Source organism: Oncorhynchus nerka, linkage group LG18, assembly GCF_034236695.1.
Source record: "Oncorhynchus nerka isolate Pitt River linkage group LG18, Oner_Uvic_2.0, whole genome shotgun sequence".
NCBI classification, from domain to species: domain Eukaryota; kingdom Metazoa; phylum Chordata; class Actinopteri; order Salmoniformes; family Salmonidae; genus Oncorhynchus; species Oncorhynchus nerka.
Window position 1 is genome coordinate 44,610,253 of NC_088413.1, and position 24,176 is coordinate 44,634,428.

At 40.7% G+C, this 24,176-nt stretch overlaps 1 protein-coding gene across 5 annotated transcripts in view; it reads right to left on the bottom strand.

Annotated features, from left to right (window-relative positions):
* wdhd1 (WD repeat and HMG-box DNA binding protein 1) overlaps nucleotides 1-22,116 on the bottom strand; it is a 43,105-nt gene extending 20,989 nt beyond the window's left edge. For 2 of the 5 annotated variants that reach the window (XM_065004124.1, XM_029687461.2), the window contains exons 1-11: nucleotides 22,016-22,116; nucleotides 21,313-21,396; nucleotides 20,573-20,684; nucleotides 17,698-17,849; nucleotides 15,355-15,466; nucleotides 15,149-15,199; nucleotides 13,174-13,269; nucleotides 10,253-10,345; nucleotides 6,238-6,344; nucleotides 2,364-2,514; nucleotides 1,796-1,979 (exon numbers count right to left, since the gene is read on the bottom strand). In XM_065004124.1, the coding sequence (XP_064860196.1) occupies nucleotides 1,796-1,979; nucleotides 2,364-2,514; nucleotides 6,238-6,344; nucleotides 10,253-10,345; nucleotides 13,174-13,269; nucleotides 15,149-15,199; nucleotides 15,355-15,466; nucleotides 17,698-17,849; nucleotides 20,573-20,684; nucleotides 21,313-21,389 (1,135 nt within the window). In that variant the 5' untranslated portion in view covers nucleotides 21,390-21,396; nucleotides 22,016-22,116. Of the gene's footprint in view, nucleotides 1-1,795; nucleotides 1,983-2,363; nucleotides 2,515-6,237; nucleotides 6,345-10,252; nucleotides 10,346-13,173; nucleotides 13,270-15,148; nucleotides 15,200-15,354; nucleotides 15,467-17,697; nucleotides 17,850-20,572; nucleotides 20,685-21,312; nucleotides 21,397-22,015 lie in introns of all 5 variants that reach the window. The other 3 variants (XM_029687462.2, XM_029687459.2, XM_029687460.2) reach the window with 2 other exon arrangements.
* Nucleotides 22,117-24,176: the final 2,060 nt, after the last annotated feature.

Consider the following 24,176-nt stretch of genomic DNA (forward strand, 5'->3'; position numbering starts at 1 on the left):
AACCTCATAAATATCTTTGAATTTTAATTGATGACGTAATTGTTGAATTTGTATATGTATATTTGTATATGTATATGTATATGAATTTGAATATGTAATTGCATATTCAACAAATTACAAACAAATTTAAGCTGAAGTAGGGATATTATTTTAGGAATAAGGCCTGTTTTTCCTTTTGAAGCCAGGAGGCTAGTATCAGCTACATTTATGCCTATACTAGACTATGGTGATATTTGAGAACAATTGACACCCTTTACCATGGCGCATTGAGATTATTTAAAAATGTAAAACCCTTACGCTCCACTGCACTTTATATACCAGGGCTGGCTGGCCTTCTCTAGTCACTCGTAGGCTCAGTCACTGGTATACATTCATTTACAAAGCCATTTTGTGTTTACTACCATTTTAATGTGGTGGATACTCGTCCTAAATGAATTTGGTAAAAGGGCTTTATGTACTCTGCACCATCGGCTTGAAACGTCATACAAAATAGTTTTCAACTTGAAGAACTAAACTCATTGACAAAGGATTTTGAGGCTGATTCCTTGACCTGTCAATGTTTTTTAATTTGCTGTTTTATGTTGTTGTTATACTTCTGCGATTTCTAGGTTTTTAACTAGATTACTTGTAGTTTTTCATGTCCGTCTAATTGTGTAATGACTTGGTGCTGCCCATCTTGGCCAGGACGCTCAATGAGCCATTCCGGGTTAAATAAATAAATACAAATAAATCGTTGGGCAGAGCACAGTTGGGTCTTCCTTTGTAATCTGTAATGGACTGGAGCCCCTGCCACATGCGGTGGGTGTCGGAGCCTGTGTAATATGATTCCACCTTATTCCTATATTGTCCTTTTGCTCATTTGACGACGACTGTGGAGGTCATAGCAGGCCTTCTTGTACTTATTCCTGTCTACGATCGTAGCATCAGGGTGCTCTGTGTGCGGTAGCCCTGCCCTTTAGTTTAGCGCCAACCTCAGTGTTAATCTAGGGCTTTTGAATGGGAAAGGCGCGAACCCTCACCATGGGTACAACTTCGCCGATGCATTTTTTCGAATGAAGCCGGTGATGGAGGTGAAACATAGCAAAGCAGTCCTGTAGCATACCCTCTGATTCTGGTGACCATTTCTCAACAGAGCGAATCGTAGGTACTTTCTGTTTCAGCTTCTGCTTGTAAACAGGAAGCAAGAGTACGGAGTCATGATCTGATTTACCAAATGGCGAACGAGGGAGGGCCTTGTATGCTTGCTTGTGGGTAGACTAGCAGTGGTCTAGGACTATCACCCCTAGTGGCATTGGAGATGTGTTGATGGAAGTTGGGCATCAAATTAAAATCGCCAGCAACCAGAAAGGTAGCCTCCGGGTATAGGGTTTCCTGCTTGTTTATAGCCTTGTACAGTTTGTTAAGCGCCAGCTTGTTATTTTTATTGTCCTGAGGTGGAATGTATACAGCAGTCACAATAACAGCTGAAAACTCCCTTGGGAAGTAGAAGGGTCGGCATTTGACAATCAGGTATTCCAAGACAGGCGAAGAGTGGGTCGACACTGGAATTAGCACACCAGTTGGGAGTTCATGAAGAGGCAAACCCCTTGCAAGACAGAGTCTTGGAAAGGGCCACATATCTGAAGAGAATATTTAATGAATGAAATACTGTAGCCATGCATGGTTTACTGCAGTGTTTGGTTTTATCTAAATGAAACCCGGAGGTGTATTTATCAGCTCAAAGAATTGCTGTTATAGAAGACGAGCCAGCTATGATACTTTGATCAGCTATGTACGATGGACATCGCTTTCTCACCTAGTGAGTTCTCGTCGTCGAGGAAGGCACTCCTGTTCCGTGCTCGCCCCGTCGCAGGTATGAGGTCGTCGTCATCGTCATCGTCCCCGGGGTTCTTGGCGGGTGAACGTGCGCCCTCGCTGATACCCTCGTCCATGGGTCTGTCGTCATCGTCGTCGAAAAGGTCATCGTAGCTGGCTGGAGCCTGCTAGAGTAGAATAAACCTCACTCCCAAAGTCAGCATGTTATTGGGAAAGACAACCTGTTCTCAATGACTTACTAACCTGGTTCAATCACGGTTTAAAAATAACATAGAACTGTGGAATGGACCTCAAGATCTCTATTAAAATAGAGGTGAACGAAGCAAAGAAACATGGCAAATAATAATAGCATCAACGTTGACCCTAGCTCTGTAGACTAAGTAGATCGAGCAGAACATGAACGGGTCCAAGAAGACCATGTTTGGGGTCAATTCGGCAAACAAACAGACAGTGTTAAAGTGTACCGATCCCAATATTGGTTAGAAGTGAGTTAACAGTGGCACATTTGGGTGGGATAGAGAAGCCTCCATGTAAGACCAGAGACTCACCTTGGTCGTAGTGGAGGAAGCCGTAGTGGAGGAAGAAGAGGAGAGCCCATCCAGCACGCCAAGACAGCCCTCTGTGTCGGTGTAGGCTATTTGACCGCCCGAGGGATGCCAGACTAGTCCACACACGGTGTAGCCCTTCTCATGCGTCTGCCTACCAAATGGACAAAAAAATCCATGTCAGTGGATTCAACTTTCAAATACTTGAGCATCGGATTTAGTTCTACCTGGAGTGTCAGATGTGTGGTGTGGGTGGGAGAGCGATTGGTACTAGGGATGTTAACGGTTAACCTTTAAATAGGAAAATACATTTGACCGATAATGCTTATCGGTCTATAAATAATTTGCACTTGTGTATTTTTGTTAGTCGTCATGTATCTTATCAGACGCGCACAGCATACAGAGAACGTAGTTTGAGGAGTGGAATAGCCCATCACAGATCAGGCAGCACAAGAGCACCTCTTCAAAAAGCTGGTACTGGAGTGAAACGTGCTTTTACAAGGCCAGTCATTGCCCATTGTGCAACAATAGCTGCTTTATTACAGGAGAATGTTCAATAATTGGCTATAACCTTTTGACTGTAAGATGATAGAAACATGCTACAATAGCAAGCCTTTTAAAGTGGACCAGAGTTTTAGCAACATGAAATCTTATTAAAATATCTTCTTATTTACCCCCTGGAAGAATCACAGTATCTGACAAGTGAGCACTTAGATAGATGGTCATTTTCATGTTCCCATAAATTCACAGACTATTTGAGAACATCATATAGCAAGGCATTTGTGAAAATTCCAGAGCAATATAAAAATTGGGAAAGTGGCCGTGCGTTTGGACAATTAATAAGACATTGCAGTAAATAAAACATCTTGTCCAGGACCGGAGTCTATGCAGACCGGTGAACAGAAGGGAACATTAGATAAACCCTTTCAAAACTTTCCGGGCTAGTTGGCCGTCAGAATTGCACTGATAAACGATGGGGAATAGTAGCCCGCTCGTCTTCTGCAGATTGCCCGTTTGGACAACTGTAACGGGAACTTGACGGCCCACCCATTTGATCGATGCCAAATACATTTGATTGACAACTATGAGATATGCTAACTGTGGATAACAGTTGTTCAAGTTCAGCATAGCTAGCTAGCAAATTGAGTCACATTTCTTGCTAGCAATAAAATTCAATGACAACTGCATCTCTAGCTGTAGCCACCGAAAAACGATAGGAGGGGAAGTCACTCACCCACTCCTCCAACGACAAGACTTCCGTGTTTTTTAGCTTGCTAAATAAATAGCTACATAAATAGATATGCTAGCCCATGGGTCAAACTCAAATCAGCGCACAGGCCATATAGAAAAAGCACAATGAATTCGTGAGCCTAGGAAAAAACATGAAACTACAGCCCAAACAGGCCATTGTTTAATTACAAAAAATATGGCCCTTTATAATGCCCACAGGATGCTGTATATAGAATTAACATATTAAAACAAAAGCAGATAATATTTGCAGGTCTGTATAATATGCTTCTACCATAATCAAAAAGTAATTTTATAACTCCAAATAGGTTGTTGTAACATTTAAACATATTTTGCATTGCATGGCTCACATGAAAACCATGTTTTCGATACCATTCCAGCTTTATTATGGGCAATTCTCCCCTCAGCAGCCTCCACTGCTCAAAATGTATTGTAGTTGAGCAGCCAGCCTAGGCTACTGCAAAACGTTGCTGTAATAGGCCTACATGTTTCTTCTTTGCATGGTGTTTTGTCGCAGTTTTTTTTTTGGTTGTTCATTTGCACACTTTAAAAAACCAAAGCCAGACTGCAACATTTTAGTAGCATAGTTTGAACTGTGGCATTTGTCTGTACACTTTCCCTCTGCTGCACGCTGTAAACGGCACACACGAAAGCAGCGCAATTGAAGTTGAATTCAAAGATGGGAGCGCATCAGACTGTAATTTCATAAAGTAGATGACTCAACTGTTGACTCATTTATACCACATACTGGGGAGCCAGGCCCAGCCAATCAGAATGAGTTTTTCCCCACAAAAAAAGCTTTATTACAGACAGAAATTCTCCTCAGTTTCATCAGCTGTCCGGGTAGCTGGTCTCAGACGATCCCGCAGGTTAAGAAGCCAGATGTGGAGGTCCTGGGCTGGCGTGATTACATGTGGTCTGCGGTTGTGATGTACTGCCAAATTCTCTAACATGACGTTGGAAGAGAAATTAACATTCAAATCTCTGGCAACAGCTCTGGTGGACATTCCTGCAGTCAGCATGTCAATTGCACACTCCCTCAAAACCTGAGACATCTGTGGCATTGTGTTGTGTGACAAAACTGCACTTCTTAGAGTGGCCTTTTATTGTCCCCAGCACAAGGTGCACCTGTGTAAAGATCACGCTGTTTAATCAGCTTCTCGATATTAAGGGCCTTGGTCAGGAATGTGACCAAAAACCTGATGGTCACACTGACAGAGCTCCAGAGTTCCTCTGTGGAGAAGGGAAAACCTTCCATAAGGACAACCATCTCTGCAGCACTCCACCAATCAGGCATTTATGGTACTGTGGCCAGATGGAAGCCACTCCTCAGTAAAAGGCACAACAGCCCACTTGGAGTTTGCCAAACGGCACCTAAAGACTCTCAGCCCACGAGAAACAGGATTCTCTGGTCTGATGAAACCAAGATGTAACTATTTGGCATAAATGCCAAGCGTCACATCTGGAAGAAACCTGCCACCATCCCTACAGTGAAGCATGGTGGTGGAAGCATCATGCTGTGGGGATATTTTTCAGCAGCAGGGACTGGGAGACTAGTCAGGATCGAGGGAAAGACAAATGGAGCAAAGTAGAGAGAGATTATTGTTGAAAAGCTGCTCCAGAGCGCGCAGGACCTCAGACTGGGGCAAAGGTTCACTTTCCAACAGGGCAACAACCCTAAGCACAGAGCCAAGACAATGCAGGAGTGGCTTCGGGAAAAAAGTCTCTGAATGTCCTTGAGTGTCCCAGCTAGAACCGGGACTTGAACTCGATCAAACATCTCTGGAGAGACCTGAAAATAGCTGTCCAGCGATTCTCCCCATCCAACCTGACAGAGCTTGAGAGGATCTGCAGAGAAGAATGTGAGAAACTTCCTAAATACAGGTGTGCCAAGCTTGCAGCGTCATACCCAAGAAGACTTGAAGCTGTAATTGCTGCCAAAGGTGCTTAAAGTACTGAGTAAATTGTCTGAATATTTATGTAAATGTGATGTTTTTTTTAGTTAATACCTTTGCAAAAATGTCTAAAAACCTGTTTTGCTTTGTCATTATGGGGTATTGTGTGTAGATTGATGAGGGGGAAAAACTATTTTATCCACTTTAGAATAAGGCTGTAACGTAGCAAAACGTGGGGGGGGGGGGGAAATCAGGGGGTCTGAACACTTTCCAAATGCACTGTAAACAAATGTGTACACAAAAATTTAACATTTCAGGGACATGGGACCAACACGTTACATGTTGCATTTCTATTTTTACTTAGTATAAGTCACTGTCAGTTCCGCTTTAAACTCTTAATGAAAAATGTCCTTTCCTTGTATGCATGCATAGATGTAATATTACGGTTTGGAAAAAGTTAACCGTTTGTTGACCGGTTAGTCGGCACCAAAATTAGTCACAATTAGAAATGCAAATTTGGGTTATTCCATTGTGCCAGGCAAGATCAGTCGAACCCAATCAAGTATTTGAAAAATAAAAAACACTATTGAACTTATCTTGAACCCAGCTCTGCACAGTTCCACTCAAATGCTTCAACCAAAGCAAGTAGTCAGTCCGTGTGAAATATTAAATTAAATCAATTGAGCGAATCGAATATTGCTTTCTAGGAGTTTCAGTGTGATTCTGTCTCATACCTTTCCACACACAGCTTGCTCTCCACGTCCCAGACCGTCAGCAAACCTCCGATGCTCCCTGCAGCCAAGAACTTCCCACAGGGCGACCATGCCACAACATTTATTGCCTGGTGGAAGGAGCAAGGAATGGAGAAAATGACTCATTAAAGATGGAAAACCACCCTTTTAAATGGGAGCAACAGACCATTTTCCATATCGTTACCAATGTATACCAAGTGAAGTGTGGGTGAGGTGGTTTATAGGGCATGCAATGCTTTTCTAATGAAATAACACATCAGTTTCCAATAACTGCTGTGAAATAAAGTTACAGTTCAATTAGTGCTACGGATGAACAAACCTATAATATGTTTCATGCCAAACTTGCATTAAGTTAAAAATCAATGTTTCAGGTTATGGTGTTCCTGTAGGTTTGTGGAGTGTAGGGCTAACCCTAATTAGTCGACTGGCCGATTGTTTGGCGTTAGGCTGTTGGTCGACCGACGTTGTTTTAGTCGAGCAGTAACAGACACAAAAGTTTGGACGCACCTACTCATTCAAGGGTTTTTCTTAATAAAAAATAAAAAACTATTTTCTACATTGTAGAACAATAGGGAAGACAAAAACTGAAATAACACATATGGAATCATGTAGTAACCAAAAAAAAGTGTTAAGTCAAAATATATTTTATAGTTGAGATTCTTCAAAGTAGCTACCCTTTGCTTTGCACACTTGGCATTCTCTCAACAAACAGGTGTGCCTTGTTAAAAGTTAATTTGTGGAAGTTATTTCCTCCTTCGTAGGTTTGAGCCAATCAGTTGTGTTGTGACAAGGTAGGGGTTGGACTTGCTTGGGCCAAGAAACATGAGCAATGGACATTAGACCGGTGGAAATCGGTCTTTTGGTCTAATGAGTCCAAATTGAAGATTATTGGTTCCTACCGCCGTGTCTTTGTGAGACACAGAGAAGGTGAACGGGTGATCTCCGAATGTGTGTTTCCCACTGTGAAGCATGGAAGTGTGATGGTGCTTTGCTGGTGACACTGTCAGTGTTTCTACAGCGATATGCCATCCCATCTGGTTTGCGCTTAGTGGGAGAATCATTTGTTTTTCAACAGGTCAATGACGCAAAACACACCTCCAGGCTGTGTAAGGGCTATTTGACCAAGAAGGAGAGTGATGAGTGCTGCATCAGATGACCAGGCCTCCACAATCCCCCGACCTAAACCAAATTGAGATGGTTTGGAAAAGCAGCCAACAAGTGCTCAGCATATGTGGGAACTCCTTCAAGACTGTTGGTAAAGCATTCCAAGTGACTACCTCATGAAACTGGTTGAGAGAATGCCAAGACTGTGTAAAGCTGTCAGGCAAAGGGTGGCTACTTCGAAGAACCTCAAATATTTAAATATAATTCAATTTTTTAAACACTTTTTTGGTTACTGCATGTTTCCATGTGTTATTTCATCGTTTTGATGTCCTCACTATTATTCTACAATGTAGAAAATAGTCAAAATAATGAAAAACCCTTGAATGAGTAGGTGTGTCCAAACTTTTGACTGGTACTGTACACACACAGAGTATATATTTGCGCCCATCTCAGTGAACTAATCCATTGCGGAAGGCTAGACTAAAAACCAATTCATGCTTGATTGGAAAATGTGGTAGACGTCTCCATATGGAGGGCGTGAAGCAATCGCAGAGCCTCCAGAGGCATGCAGAGGCCAAATCGAGCTCCGTATCGCAACACCATGCGCCTCCCAAATTTTGTAACAATGCAGAAGGCTCTGTATAGCTCCATATTGACGTGATTTGATGAATGTAGGCGTGGGTTGTACATGCTGTGCCAATGCAGACGTCGGATTGACCAAGCGCCCAGACGCACAATGCATTTTCCTCTCCAGAATGCACATTCATTGTTTCATAACAATTGTGTGAATTGTTTGCGTTTGATTGTTAGTGTATATCAATTCCCCATTACATATATCACCTGTAATACATTTACCAGTAATTCCTAGTCTGTTTGGTTACTGTAATTTATTTGAATGCATTCAATATTATTATTCCAGTCTCCCCTCAATGTCAGACAGGACACATTGTTTGCAGAGTGCACAACCATTCAGTTTACGAGTTTTGTAAATTTAGTCATCCGTCTTTTGTTTGGAGCGCTCCTGGCAATGTTGAGTAAGGACACGCATAGAAGTAGGCCTAGAGGCTACCTGGCCTGCGCACAAATGTAGGCATATAAATGTGCCCATATGGGGATCTGATAGTATTTCTGATTGGCTTAAGGCACCACCATTAATGACCTGTGGAGCTACTGAAAGTAATGTTTTCTTCCCCTCAAACAGAAAGCAAACAAAGTCTGTTTTTACATCCATTGAGAATTACAATACTTCCTCAATATATTTAATCAATCTTTCCAGCTCCTCTGCCTTTCGATAACCAGTCTGCGTGAGAGGGAAAGATGTCATGCTCTGATCCAATTGAAACGTAATGAAATAGGCCTACCTGATTACTTCTTATCAGTGCTGGACTTGGACTGAAATAGGCTCCGGTACCCATTTTGGGTGCTGCTACTGTTTATATTTAGGTCCAGGAGCTCCACAATACTTTTTAGCTAATATTCTATAAGAACAGGAGCTCAAGCAGAACATTTGAGGTGCCGGAACTCGGCTCCGGTGAGTAGTGCCCAAGTCAAGCACTGCTTCTCATCCCTTGCACAAATAGACTACAACTGGGTCTGTCCCGAGCTCACTGGCTAAGGAAACAGAGCCTAGAATAATTTATACAATGTTGGTAGTTGGCTAGGGACAAGCTTTGGGCCAGACCCAAGTTAAATAGTTTATACAATGTTTCAAGTTCATTGCAGACAGGCCATGTGTAGCCAATGTGATTTATAGGATATTTATTTTTATATTTTCTACCTGCAAACTGCAATGTTTTTATTTGTTGGCTTTATGTAGGCTATTTTTACATAGTTGGCAATGGAAATAGAAGTTGATTAACCACATGACAATGATTTTGAGATACGAAGACATGAAACTGTTTCACTAATATTTGCATATGAAAACCATAACTGGCATACAGATTGGTACGTAGAAATGGTAAGATAAATTGCCATTCCACATGAGAAAGTTTGCCGACTCCTCGTGTAGCCTATTACCGGCAACTTCAGGAGAATAGTGGCAGAATCTGCAAAACGCCAGCAGGAGCAGGAGAATAGTTGGGTCAGGTTTTTTCAAATCGAATCAAGCACACACCGATTAAAACACCTGGTTTTCTGAGTAATCTTTCAAATTATTAGCACATGTAAAAACCCAAATCGTCATTCCAGCTGTGTATTTGGTCTGCACATGTGCTAGCACCAGCCGAGCGAAACTCCCTCTATAGCCCGAGTGAAGTGAGTTAGGAATAACTGAATGCATGAGTCTTAGAAGTAAGTTTTACATAAACTTTATATGACCAAACTCAAATATGCTTCCCAAAAATATCACGGTACAACATTTATTTGATTGGTGAGTTCCATCAGGTAGCATGATTTCAGATGTGTCCATGTAATTAGGAATATAGGGGAAATAGTTATTCTTACAAAGCATGTAAAAATTGATCAAACTAATATATTAATCTATTATATCCACAATAACCGCATTGTGTGCATGTAACCTTACTCATTGACAGACTGCAAAAAACATGTCATTTCCCAAGCCCTGAATTCATTAGATCATTGCTGTCCATTTGAAATGAAGTTTATTTGACCTTTGAAATTGTACAACAAAGCTTATTTAGAAAAATATACATGTTTTCAAAATCTAGATATATTGTGAATCGCCTATAAATACAAGCTGCGTATGATTTTTTGCCCATATCGCCCAGGCTTACAGTGGAGCCGTGCATGGTGTTGTTTAATAGGTAGAGGAGAAAACATTGTGAAACAGAGTAGGCCATCCATGAAGAACGCTTAATTTTGTTTTCCGTTTCAAACCCTTTTGTAACCTTACTGAACATGCCCCCCAAGTGTCCACTTTACCCATTGACCTCACCTGTGTGCCAAGGTCATCGGAGAGTGTGCCCACCTGGGCCCAGGAGTCTCTCTGGTACAGCTGCACCGTTGTCTCCACGGGAACGGCCAGAAGCTAGACACACACACACACACTATGGAAACCACTGGACGCACTGACATAATGGATTAAGTGTCACTAAGTGGATCAGGATCGGTCTTGAAAAATATATCCCATCTCGATGAGACTAAACTGAAAAAATAATAATGGTGCATAAAAGAGGTACTGAATACATGAGAGGTACTGAACAGGTGAAAACTATAGGTCACCTTAAAGCAGGGGTTCTTAAACCTTTTCAGCCTGGGACCCAACTGAGAAATTCTGTGTTTTCCTGAGATCCAAGCTTAGAAAAATATGCAACTACACATAAATATCAGTACATTTTCATTGCCCTTATGCCTAAAACAAATGCAGCATAGACAAAAACAAATAACAATGAAATTAAATATCCATATAAATGTGTATTTTCCCCCATTAAAAACCCTGTCATTACCGGTCTAGGTTGGAACTGTTGCTGTTAAAATACAATAAATCATTTACATTCTGAACAGGAATAAACAGATTGATCACATCACACAGATAAATAACAGAACACACAGGCTTCTTGATAGGGCAATCCTAAGTAACAGTACAGATGAAAAATGATCAGGCCTACTGTACATCTTACTGTAGAAATTGTTGAAAGTCTATGTTGGAACTGTTGCATAAACTTTATATGACCAAACTCAAATATGCTTCCCAAAAATATCACGGTAGAACATTTATTTGATTGGAGAGTTCCATCAGGTAGCATGATTTCAGATGTGTCCATGTAATTAGGAATATAGGGGAAATAGTTATTCTTACAAAGCATGTAAAAACTAATATATTAATCTATTATATCCACAATAACCGCATTGTGTGCATGTAACCGTACTCATTGACAGACTGCAAAAAACGTAGCTTTAATTGAGTACCCTGCATGCGTGTTTTAATGAAAGTTTGAGTTGTATCGAGTACTATTAGTTGTCACTCTGAAATTTCCGCTGATGTTGATCCCTGTACAGGGACAGCAGCCATAAGAAGTTTAAAATATAATACATATTTTTTTATTCTGAACTGGAATAAAGTGATTGATCACATCACACATATGTAGACCAGAAAACACACACACAGTTCTAATGAGAGCATGTCTATTCTGGGCTCAGTTTTGGACAGTGCAACACTGAGGTCAAGCTCAGCCTTGTACAGAAACAGTTCCTGTTTTTTTAAAGTATGTCAGAGTTGAGAGCCCTGACTCACATAGGTATGTGGTGCCAAACTGGACCAGAACATCTACTGCTTTCTCAGTCAGGCAGGAGACCGCTTCCTGCTGTAGATGAGCAACCCAGGACTGTGCGAGTGTGTTCGCCTCAAAAAGCATCTTGCTTCAATCCGTTTATTCCAGTTAAGAATGAAAATTATTATTGTATTTTAAACAGCAACAGTTCCAACCTAGACAAGTTTTCAACAATTTATACAGTAAGATGTACAGTAGGCCTGTTCATTTTTCATCTTCATCTGTACTGTTACTAGGGTTGCACTATCAGTAGCTAGCTTGCTTGGCGAATGTTAGCTATTAGCTGTGTAACATTACAAGGCAAGGGGATTGTTTGAAAGAGAAACTCACATCTACTATAATGAGAGTTAGTTAGTACTCCCTTATTTCTGCTTATCATCATCTGTTATAAAATCACAATTCCTTGCTAGCTGACTTTTCCACTGTCGGAGCACTGTTTCCTGAAGCATTCTGCCCTGTTTTGAAAGAACTCCCTGGGTTTACCATCATGCTGTGGATGTTTGTCAAATTTATTAATTTGTTCGTTGAGACTCATTACTAAGCACTTCTCCACACAAAATACATTGTGGGCACACATTGTTATAAGTTTGTATGGAAGAGAAACTCATCGATGTATATGCGTTTCATGACAATTGAGTTCAGTCAGAACTTGTGACTAGCATGAGTCCAATTCATGACAGCGGTGAGTGATGGCGAGTGGGAATAACAAGTCAGTGCCTTGAACGACAGTGCTTACAGGGTAGCCTAGTGGTTAGTGTTGGACTAGTAACCGGAAGGTTGCAAGTTCAAACCCCCGTGCTGACAAGGTACAAATCTGTCGTTCTGCCCCTGAACAGGCAGTTAACCCACTGTTCCTAGGCCGTCATTGAAAATAATATTATTTTTTTTCTTAACTGATTTGCCTAGTTAAATAAAGGTAAAATAAAATAAATGAAAATTGTGTGTGAGAAACTTCAGGTAAACCTTGAAGCACACGGGCATCTTATCCTCACGCATCTGCCAAACTGAGACCACTGCTAAGAAAAGAGCGCACTGAACAGAGAGAGCAGATGCACTTGAAACTGTGTGTGATCTTCAAGTAAACTGCAGAAAAAAAGATCAGGTAAACCTTGAAGCACACGGGCATCTTATCCTCACGCATCTGCCAAACTGAGACCACTGCTAAGAAAAGAGCGCACTGAACAGAGAGAGCAGATGCACTTGAAACTGTGTGTATGCTAATTTAGAAAGATTGACATAATCAGATAAGAGGAAATTGCCTAGGATCAGATAGAAGGGTCAGGCCAAGGATGGTCGGGGTGTGATTCTGACATCTAGCTAAACAAGAGGACCATGGCCATTGCACATGGGAAAGGAGGGAAACTCATTGGTGTCATAAAATGTATAGCTGGGGAGGTGACGCATACAAGAGTATAAAATGTGTTGTGAACTTTCTAAATGTATGCACTCAGCTGACTGTATCCTTGGTGATACACACTTGCAACTTCTCTTGAGCTTTGGGTCTCAATTCCTTATTGAAAGAGGTTGCAATAGCATTTTTCTTTTTAAGTCTATAACCTAAAAGTAGAGGTAAGTGAGTTAGTACCTTAGCGGCCTTGGGCTGCCAGGCCAGTCGGCACAGGGACTTGGCATTGATGACATCATTGGACTTCTGCAGCAGCGGCCAGCTGGTCACCTGAGTCTGAATGAATCCAAAGCAGAGTTTCTCAGATCACTCTAATGCAGGGTTTCCCAAACTCCCCCGGGTTTTGGTTTTTCCTCTAGCATTAAACAGCGGATTCAAATAACCATAGCTTGATAAGTTGATTATTTGAATAATGTGTGTAGCGCTAGGGCAAAAACCAAAACGTGCACCCAGAAGGAACCCCAGGACAGAGTTTGAGAAACACTGCTCTAATGCAATAACACGTTCATTAGGCAAGAAAACTGACTGAAACTGGAGAGGGACTACCTGGACTTATCCAATAAGAAAGAAACATTTTCATTTAACATTGCAAAACACTTTAGTGTTAAACGACCCAGATATCATTTTTTAAATATGCTTTCAAATGGCAGTTGATAGAGCAAGAGCAGAAACAATATATTTTATAGTCGAGACTCTTCACAGTAGCCACCCTTTGCCTTGATGACAGCTTTGCCCACTCTTAGAATTCTCTCAACCAGTTTCATGAGGTAGTCACCTGGAATGCATTTCAAGTAACAGGTTTGCCTTGTTCATTTGTGGAATTTCTTCATTCTTAATGCGTTTGAGCCAATAAGTTATGTTGTGACAAGGTATGGGTGGTATACATAAGATGGTGCTATTTGGTAAAAAACCAAGTCCATATTATGGCAAGAATAGCTCAAATAACCTAAGAGAAACAAAAGTCCATCACTACTTTAAGACTTTGAAAGTTTCTTCAAGTGCAGTTGCAAAAACCATCAAGCGCTATGATGAAATTGGCTCTCATGAGGACCACCACAGGAAAGGAAGACCCAGAGTTACTCTGTTGCAGAGGAGAAGTTCATTAGAATTACCAGCCTCAGAAATTGCAGCCCAAATAAATGCTTCAGAGTTCAAGTAACACACATCTCAACATCAACTGTTCAGAGGAGACTGCGTGAATCAGGCCTTCATGGTCCAATTGCTGCAAAAAAAAAACACGACTAAAGGACACCAATAAGAAGATGAGACTTGCTTGGGACAAGAAACACTAGCAATGGACATTAGATCAGTGGAAATCTGTCATTTGGTCTGATGAGTCCAAATTTGACATTTTTGGTTTTAACCGCTGTGTCTTTGTGAGATGCAGAGTAGATGAACGGATGATCGCCGCATGTGATGCATGGTGGAGGTGGTGTGATGGTGCTTTGCTGGTGACACGGTCTGTGATTTATTTAGAATTCAAGGCAGACTTAACCAGCATGGCTACCACAGCATTCTGCAGAGATAAACCATCCCATCTGGTTTGCACTTAGTAGGACTAACACTTGTTTTTCAACAAGACAATGACCCAACACACCTCCAGGCTGTGTAAGGGCTATTTGACAAAGAAGGAGAGTAATGGAGTGCTGCGTAAGACGACCCGACCTCCCCAATTGAAAGGGTTTGGGATGAGTTGGACTGCAGAGTGAAGGAAAAGTAGCAAACAAGAGATCAGCATATGTGGGAACTCATTCAAGACGGTTGGAAAAGCATTCTAGGTGAAGCTGGTCGAGAGAATGCCAAGACTGTGCAAAGCTGTCATCAATGCAAAGGGTGGCTACTTTGAAGAATCAAAAAATATAAAATATATATATATTTTTTTAAACTATTTTAGTTACTACATGATTCCATATGTGTTATTTCATAGTGTTGATGTCTTCACTATTATTCTACAATGTAGAAAATAGTACAAATAAATAAAACCCTTGAATGAGTAGGTGTGTCCAAACATTTGATTGGTACTGTATACATATATTTTCTTACACTGTTTGGAGGTAGGCATCCGGAAAAAACCCTTAGGCAGCCCGCCCAAGGATTTCAATGACAATGAGCTAAACAGAAGAGTAGAATATGAGGTGGGGTGATTGCTTGTTACCTGTTCCTCAATCTTCCACACAGCTACAGATCCATCACAACTAGCAGAGGCCTGAGACGAGAAAGGTTTGACAAATACTTTTTTCTTGTATGAATAAAGCATTCTAGTCTATTCCCAATGCACAATAACAGTATCTAGCAAATTAGTATCATGTCAAAACCTGTAAAATTAGTGGTGGTAAGGGTAACGTTGTAGATGATTCCTACCAGGAACTCATCCTTGGGGTCAAAGGTGACACTGAGGATGGGTGCAGTGTGTCCCCGCAGGGTCTTCTGCTGACTGCTGTCGTACATCTCCACTACCTTCACCATGAAGTCACTGAGGGAGGCGCACACACACGATCAGAAGAATCAAAGAAAATCATTGTTTGGGCTACGGGTATGTCCGATTTAATGATATAAAATGGATCATTTCATTAACCTGTTGAACCCATGGGGGCGCTGTGTCATTATTGGATAAAAAGACGTGCCCGTTTTAAGCGCAATATTTTGTCACGAAAAGATGCTCGACTATGCATGGAATTGACAGCCTTGGAAAGACACAACTCTGACGTCTCCAAAACTGCAAAGATATTATCTGTGCGTGCCCCAGAACTAATGCAACAGGCGAAACCAAGATGAAGTTTCATACAGGAAATGCCCCGGATTCTGAAGGCGCTGTGTTCCAATGTCTCCTTATATGGCTGTGAATGCGCCAGGAATGAGCCCGCGCTTTCTGTCTATTCCCCGAGGTGTCTGCAGCATTGTGACGTGTTTGTAGGCATATCATTGGAAGATTGACCATAAGAGACTACATTTACCTGGTGTCCCGCCCGGTGTCCTGTGTGCGTAATCTGTAGGTCCATGCGCGTTCCATTTCTTCAGAATTGAAAGTAAACTGCCACGATGGATTTTATCGTCGATAGATATGTGAAAAACACCTTGAGGATTGATTCTAAACATCGTTTGCCATGTTTCTGTCGATATTATGGAGTTAATTTGGAAAAAGGTTCGCGTTTTAATGACTTATTATTTATTTTTTTTCCTTACCCAAACGCGATGAACAAAATGGAGCGATTAGTCGACACAAATAATATTTTTTGTAAAAACGGAACATTTGCTATCTAACAGAGTCTCCTCATTGAAAACATCTGAAGTTCTTCAAAGGTAAATGATTTTATTTGAATGCTTTTATGGTTTTTGTGGAAAATGTTGCATGCTGAATGCTAATGCTAAATGGTACGTTAGCCATCAATACTGTTACACAAATGCTTGTTTTGCAATAGTTGAGAAGCATATTTTGAAAATCTGAGATGACAGTGTTGTTAACAAAAGGCTAAGCTTGAGAGCAAATAGATTCATTTCATTTCATTTGCGATTTTCATGAATAGTTAACGTTGCGTTATGGTAATGAGCTTGAGGCTGTAGTCACGATACCGGATCTGGGATGGCTCGACGCAAGAAGTTAAAGCAAGAATTCTTGTTTAGTCAGGAAAAATCTAATCTCTGGGGAGTGAGTGAGTGAATGAATGAGTGTGGAAATAAAATGATTGAAGGAATGAATTAAGGAATGAATGAATAAATCATGCAAACAATCAATTGAGTAGTAAGTGCTCTGCTTCCAACTTTTACTTTGTATCAGACACCTACAGTATTACATATCTAGATCAGTTAGATCTGCAGAAGGAAATAGACGCAAGAAACTAATTTCCTCAAATCAGTGGTGGATGTCATACAGATGCCATATCTTCATTTGATCACCCTATTGCACAGCAGGAAATGCAAACTTGTAATGTACTCAAGGCTTAAAAACGCTTCTAAAGTATATCATTTTCACCTTAAAATTTCAGACTTGATTGATCATCCCCTACAAAAATGTCCATTAACGATATTCCACATAATAATTCAAATTTTTCTGCTGTAGCAAATTGGCTCAAATTAAGATCCTACATCTGTAACCCTCAACAGGCCTCAGATGCCGGTGTTGATCAAGTCAATATTCAAACGGATATTAGCCACGTGAAAATGGCCTAATCAATCCAGAGATATGGTCAGAGTCTTCATTTCTGTGATACACCTGTTTAGGGAATCAATGCGTAACAGCAAACAGCAATTGACTTACAGTCTAGACTAATCAGAAAGGAATTGAATGCTGTTTCGTGACTATTTGGTCAAAAGTCATCCGCGCACGCTGTGTTCAAGCAGTCATTCTACAGTGTAAAGATCCTATATTCAAAACCCTGCCCATTGATTCTTAAACTGGAATTATCCCACTAGAAGTCCAATGTCCTTCCAAATCCCCCAAAACGCTTGATTGTTAATCTAATCTATGATCTGGCACAATAACTATATTGGGATCATTAGTATAACCATCAAACCAGAAACACATTTTTATGACAAGGAAATAAACGTAGATATCTGCATTGCCGAACTGAGGAGGATAATGGCATTCAGAATATAATTTGTTCAGCTTCTAGCAATTTGCTCTGAGCTCTGCACATCAGGGTGGTAACACAGAAATGACATTTTATTCTAAGTCATTCTATTTCTATGGGTGTCCGTCTACAGTACCTAGATCCGGCAGCGACTCTGGAGCCGCTGCTGTTGTAGGTGATGTGGGTGGCGTTGGTGGTAAAGCGGGTGAGGATGCCATCTGGGTCACCCTCAGGGAACGTGTGGATTTGTACTGTGTTGTTGGAGGCTGCTGTGACCAGCTTCCCATTCTATATATTATGGGAAGAAAAGACAAAGTTAGTATGCCATGAATATGACAAATAAACCTAGATTTGTAACGGGGGAGCGGATATATCAAGCAATAGCACTGTTTGAATATTATCATAATGTATGTACAACTTGACTAAGTATGTAACCTTAGAAACAAGGGTCATGAAATCAATAACTTGCTAACATCGGATAACATTCATATTACCGGCCATCTCTGAAACTCACTTAGATAATTCCTTTGATGATACATCAGTAGCAATAGAAGGATTAACATCTACAGAAAAAACAGGAATGTCTATGGGGAGGTGTTGCTGTATACGTTCAGAGCCATATTCCTGTAAAGCTTAAAGAGGATTGTAGCGGTATTATTAGAGGGGTAAATATACATTTTTAAAAATTGGGGCACCAGGCAGGTATTAACCCTGCCGAAATTGAAAAGAGTAGGCTAGGTGGAGTACCACTACCAGACACACACATCGGCAAAAGAGACTGCTTAGAGTGTAGCCGGTTTGCCAGAGGAGAGAAAAGATAAGACACACCATATAACACACACGTCACAGGACAGGGGTAACCCCACCAATAATACCTCGTACAATAATAATGGCAGAGCAATTTAATGGCAACTTCATAGAAACAATTGACAAGAAAGAACTCAGGTCATCAACATTAGGGGATTTGCAATAATCTGTATTACCTCCCAGGAGAGGAGTGCAGGGGATATGAATGGGTGTGTGTAAAGCACTGGAGTGATAGAGGGGAAATATATGAGAGCAAGGATCCCATCAGCTTTCTATAGGCTAGGCCTACAACAGGAGTATAGCCTACCAGAATGGCATGAAAATTATCCACGGGAAAAGCGTCCTCAATTCGCTATTTCAGTGCATAGATGACGTGTATTTTTTCCCCATACCACTGTTCTGAGACAGGTGCATGATAATGGTCCATTCTAAATCAAAACTAATTTCACCACATATTATTTAGTATATGTAAATTAAACATTAAATGAATAACAGTCTTATAGGTGACAGTATTAGCCTATCACTTGTGAATGATGCCCAGCTTGTGCAGTAAGGGAAGAAACAGCACATGCCTTTTTTTGCAACTTCAAATCATAGTCGCAGACCTCATGTAGCCTAGCCCATTTTGATAACATAGGATAGTGCTTTCACTGTTCATTAGGCCTACTCATCTTGTTGGCTGAAGAAAAGTAGGCAGTTCTGGACAGTTCTGTCATCTTTAATATGCGCATCGGAATTCGATTAGAGGGATGCACACAGTTGTGTCCCAATGTGTCTCTTCCTTCACTTGTAGCCTACTTCTTAACTAAAATGCCTGTGAGAAGGACTCGATCGATCATGTGACGGACATTGGCTACATCTGAGAGTGAGTGAGATGTGCTTCGGAGCACGGCAATTATAATTATTATATTCAGCCCTAGGGCACAACGGCCACTTTGGCCGCAAAAGGCATGGATTTTTTAGGGGGCATTACGGCCACACAAGGGGGATGCCGCATGGAAAATTGAGGCCTGGTGAGAATATTATCAAGTGCTTGTCAAATTGTGAATGAGAGCGTGATGAAGTGTGTGCAGCTTGAAGCTTTTTAAAAATCATTAGAGTCCCATCATGCAGCTTTAGAATGTATAAAAAATCTAAACATATAGCCCAACGTTTGTATCACATTGCATAAATAACTCTAAATTAAGAATATAGGAGGACCAGTTTCTTTGTTAAACGGTCAAAACAGAATATTTATGAAGCGGTGTTCAATTGTATTCTTCATACTATAAAATATATATTTTTAAATTCCGCAGGGCCTCCCGAGTGGCGCAGCAACTCAAGCATCGCAGTGCTTGAGGCGTCACTACAGAACTGGGTTCGATCCCAGGCTGTCTCACAACCGGCCGTGACCGGGAGTCCCATAGGGCGGCGCACAATTGGCCCTGTGCCTTCTGGGTTTGGCCGGGGAGGCTTTACTTGGCTCATCTAGTGAGAGTAGAGTAAAGCAGAGTATGCTTTTCTGTTCCTCTGAAATGGACTACATTTACTTCATATCATGTTTCTTTAGACCCGTCTAAATTAAATTATGGATTTACTGTGATGGTGTAAGCTATATTAAATGGATTTATTCGACTTTTTAAAATGTAGATGTTCACAGTTCTGCATCAGTGGCTTGTAGACTATGCGTGGAAGGCAGGAGATGCTAAACATGCTTATGTTAATGTTAAATAACGTCAATTACTGGCTGACAAAATTTCAGGACCGCCACAGCCCTAGCCATGATTGCATGGAACTCCCATCTCAAATTACTCAAGCAAACAGCAAAATGATCTTTAAAAAAACAGATTAAACATCTCATGGTACAGCAGGGACATTGAGGGGACACACAAACACATAGTTTGTATTATTTTTGTTGTATTGTTTGTATATTGTTACATTTTACATTTCTGTGACTGTCCTTGTCTAAATGGTGTATAAGTGTGTTCTTACTCGTCATGTTGTGTTTCTTGTGGACCCCAGGAAGATAATAAAATAAGAAGTGTTATAGAATTGACATCAACCACCTGCAATATGGTTGTAGACTCTAAGTGGTTGTAGGGTCTAAGAGCCTACAGCCATGTCTCAGGAGTACCTCATTGGCAACCACATTGAGTAGGCTTATTGCATATTTGCTGTGAAACACATTGGTAACTTTGGCAATGGCAGACTGGTATGAGACTCACCTTCAAGGCTAAAGAATAGACCTTCTCCCCCACGTTGATGGACTTGGGATCGTCGTCATCCAGACTCTCCCATATTCTCACATCCCCATCACTTCCACAAGTGACTATATACCTGAGAATGTCAGGCAAGAATAATTTCAGCGACTGCCTCTATACTTATATTACTACCTGGACTATATTTATTAGTGCTGAGAGATTAGCGCTTTTTAAGGTCAGTTCGATTATTAAAAAATAATGGGTTTGATTATTCTTTTAACATTAAACATTAAATGCACTATGCATGATGGGTTGAACGCTCTAACACAGCATAAAACAATAAATAAAAGTCCCATGATGGTAGTGACTGCCATTAGTGCTCATCACTTATTGATCATAATCCATTCACATTACTTTAAACAAATATTTCAGTTGTGTATATTACATTTGATGACCAGGCCCTAACATTTACGTTTTGGTCAACCAGCCACTGTGGCAGGTACAAGTAGATGGAAAAATCTACCAGCCACTCAGATTTTTACCAGCCAAAATACTTTTTGGCCTGATGACCATGCTTAATGTTTTTTTTAAACAAAACATGTATAAGTAATAAGTAATGTGATATATTGCTTAATTTCATGTTTTTTGACAAGTCTTTTAACCAAAATATCAGATGAGACATGTTCAGCTGCCACTTTATGGACGGGAGGTAACGCTGGTAGTGAATATGTTCCAGCTGTCATGGCTGCTTCAGTTATACTTACTTTCCAGCGTCATCGAAGCAAACATCAGTGTGTCCCTCCGAGTGGCCGTAGCGCATTGGTTTCCTTTCACAGGGCATTGCTCTACTGAAATGATAGCATTATCAGAGAATGAGAGGTGATGCAAATGTGGAAGTGGCATGTTCCCATTTATGTTGTACATACACATGAACTAGCTAAAATACTGAATTCTTCTTCTCGAGTGCCACTTAACTAAACAGTATTGATGTGCTGTTTATTTTATTGTTGTCTACTTATTTTATTGTTGTCCACTGTCGTGTCGCTAAGGTTATTGGCTGCCTTGGTACCCGTTTGATTAACTACTATTAACTACTATTGCAAGTGCAATCAAATTTCCCCGTGGGGATCAATAACACAGCTACAGTATCATTCATCTTATTTAATAACGAACACTGCATTTGACTATCTATGACTTAGTCAAGTTATCTAGTTAGTTTACTACTTTTTTAAGTGTGCAATTCACTTTCTTTGAAAATGTATTCCTGTGTGTTATATGTGCGAGGATCTTTGAACCACATAACTAGCTAGCGTCAGCTAACCGGGGCAGAATAACAGTTCAAAATAGCTAACTGGCTAAAAACCACATGACAAAACCACGTAATCATTCCAAACGTTTGAAATCGTCTCTTTGAATATATCATGTTGCAGGAGATGAGTGAAACAGGGATCATAAAACCAAACTTACTGTAGAATCCTCTTTCTGTGATGGCAGAAACTCCCGCGCTGTTGAAAACGAGGAACCCAAAAGAGCTTCAGGATTCCCGCCCGCGACGTCAAGCGTCACCACTCCCTCGACTTCTCCTTTGCTCCTCCCATGTGCCCAAAAAAGACGAGCGCCAGCAAAAATCTATCATCCTAACTTTGTCATGTAGGCAGGCGGCAGCTAGCTATGCAGTAGATATGCGGCTTTGTATCTTTTCAAATATAAATGATAAATGAATTCCAATCAAGTCATCGATAATTTCCTTCTGCTCAAAACTAATTCAACCTCTCAATCTAACTCCCAGTATAGTCTAAGCTCCTTGCATTCGTTTTCAAAGAGTTGTATGTTTATTCACATCATTGTTAAGAGTTAAAATGATACAAAAAAAAGTATTGTATACACAAGACTGGGCAACGAAATAAAATTTGTATCAAACAACAATATGTAAGTACCACAGGACCACAGCACCTTAATTGGGGAAGACTGGCTCGTGGTAATGGCTGGAGCAGAATGAGTGGAACTTATCAAATACATCAACCCCATGGTTTGATGCCATTCAATTGGCGCAGTTCCAGACATTATTATGAGCTATCCTCCCCTCAGCAGCCTCCACTGGTGAGTACCTGTCATCTCTTTACAAACCCATGTGGCCCAGACAATCTGATCTTGGTATACTTTCTATTGGCTGAGAGGTGTCTCGCTGGAGTAATTTCATAAGCACAACAGGAAATAGGCTGCTGCAGACAGCTGTGTCTAAATATTACTGCAATGAAATCCAATAGTCTCCAATAAAGCCTGTGTGTGTGTGCCTGTGTGCTTGTGAGTTATGTGTGTGGGTGTCTGTGTGTGAGTAACCTGTGCAATGTGTGTGCTTGCTTGTGTGTGTGCCCATGTTGACTGATTACTATAAATGAGCTAAAACCAAAGACATATACAATCCCATCACAGAATCGTCTGTGATTTAATGAATTCTGTATATAATAAGATACCTTAATACAGTGTTACAATGTTAAACTCTGGATGGGGTCTGACTGCAATGATAACTGGATAATCTGAGACACATTCATATTTAATTTCTGTGATATGGGAAGATCAATAAAAGTATGGCTCCTGCCTCTGCCCATTGAGAAACCGTATTTATTTTCCCCATCATCTAGACACATGGTCTGCATCACGATTCTCCACACTTCACCCAAAGTGTGCACTTGCATACTTCCCGTCACAGGTTTAAAAGCAATGGATTGGTGTTATCATTGCCGGGGGGGGGAGCTTTTGCCATTGTTAAATCCATGATGGGAATTGTGCTTATGGATAAGGGAGGAGAATAGGAACGCTGCCCATGACTGAATTTAAATGTGTCTTTCCATGATTTTCTATTGGTAGATGGTTAAAACATTTTAAAAAGTAGACACTTATGTCCCTTTGAGCATGGTGCTATAATTAATTACACTTTAGATGGTGTACCAATACACCCAGTCACTACAAATATACAGGTGTCCTTCCTAACTCAGTTGCTGAAGAGGAAGGAAAATGCTCAGGTTTAAAAGCATGGATTGGTGTTATCATTGCCGGGGGGAGCTTCCACCATTGTTAAATCCACGATGGGAATTGTGCTTATGGATAAGGGAGGAGAATAGGGACACTGCCCCTGACTGAATTTCAATGTGTCTTTCCATGATTTCTCGCATCCTATCTACTCACCTATTTTTCAACCATATTGGGTCCCTCCCCTCGCACTTTCTTCTCCAATGCATTTTGAGAAGGTGGTGAGGATCAATCTTATCGCCAAATGGCAATAATTAAGAGTGTGTAAAATAAATTACTTGTAAATTAACAAACGATTTCAAAATCTGAATTAGTCTTGCATAGAGAGGAAGAAAGTGCCTTCTATTTCTTATCTCTCCCACTTTTTGGAAAGCAATAACATTCAAAGGTGCTCTTTGCAGAGAGCACTTTGAATTTTTTTCCCACATTTGAAAGGCAAATATTACCATACTATTAAGTTATTTTACTGAGCAGTGGTAAGGGCATGGTTAAGTATAATGTGAGAAGTGCTTTTCTAGTAGAGCAAGGATATGTGCTTTGCTGATGCGATAACAGGTTCTCGATTAGAAAACAAAGATAGTCAGTCAAAAATAAGATA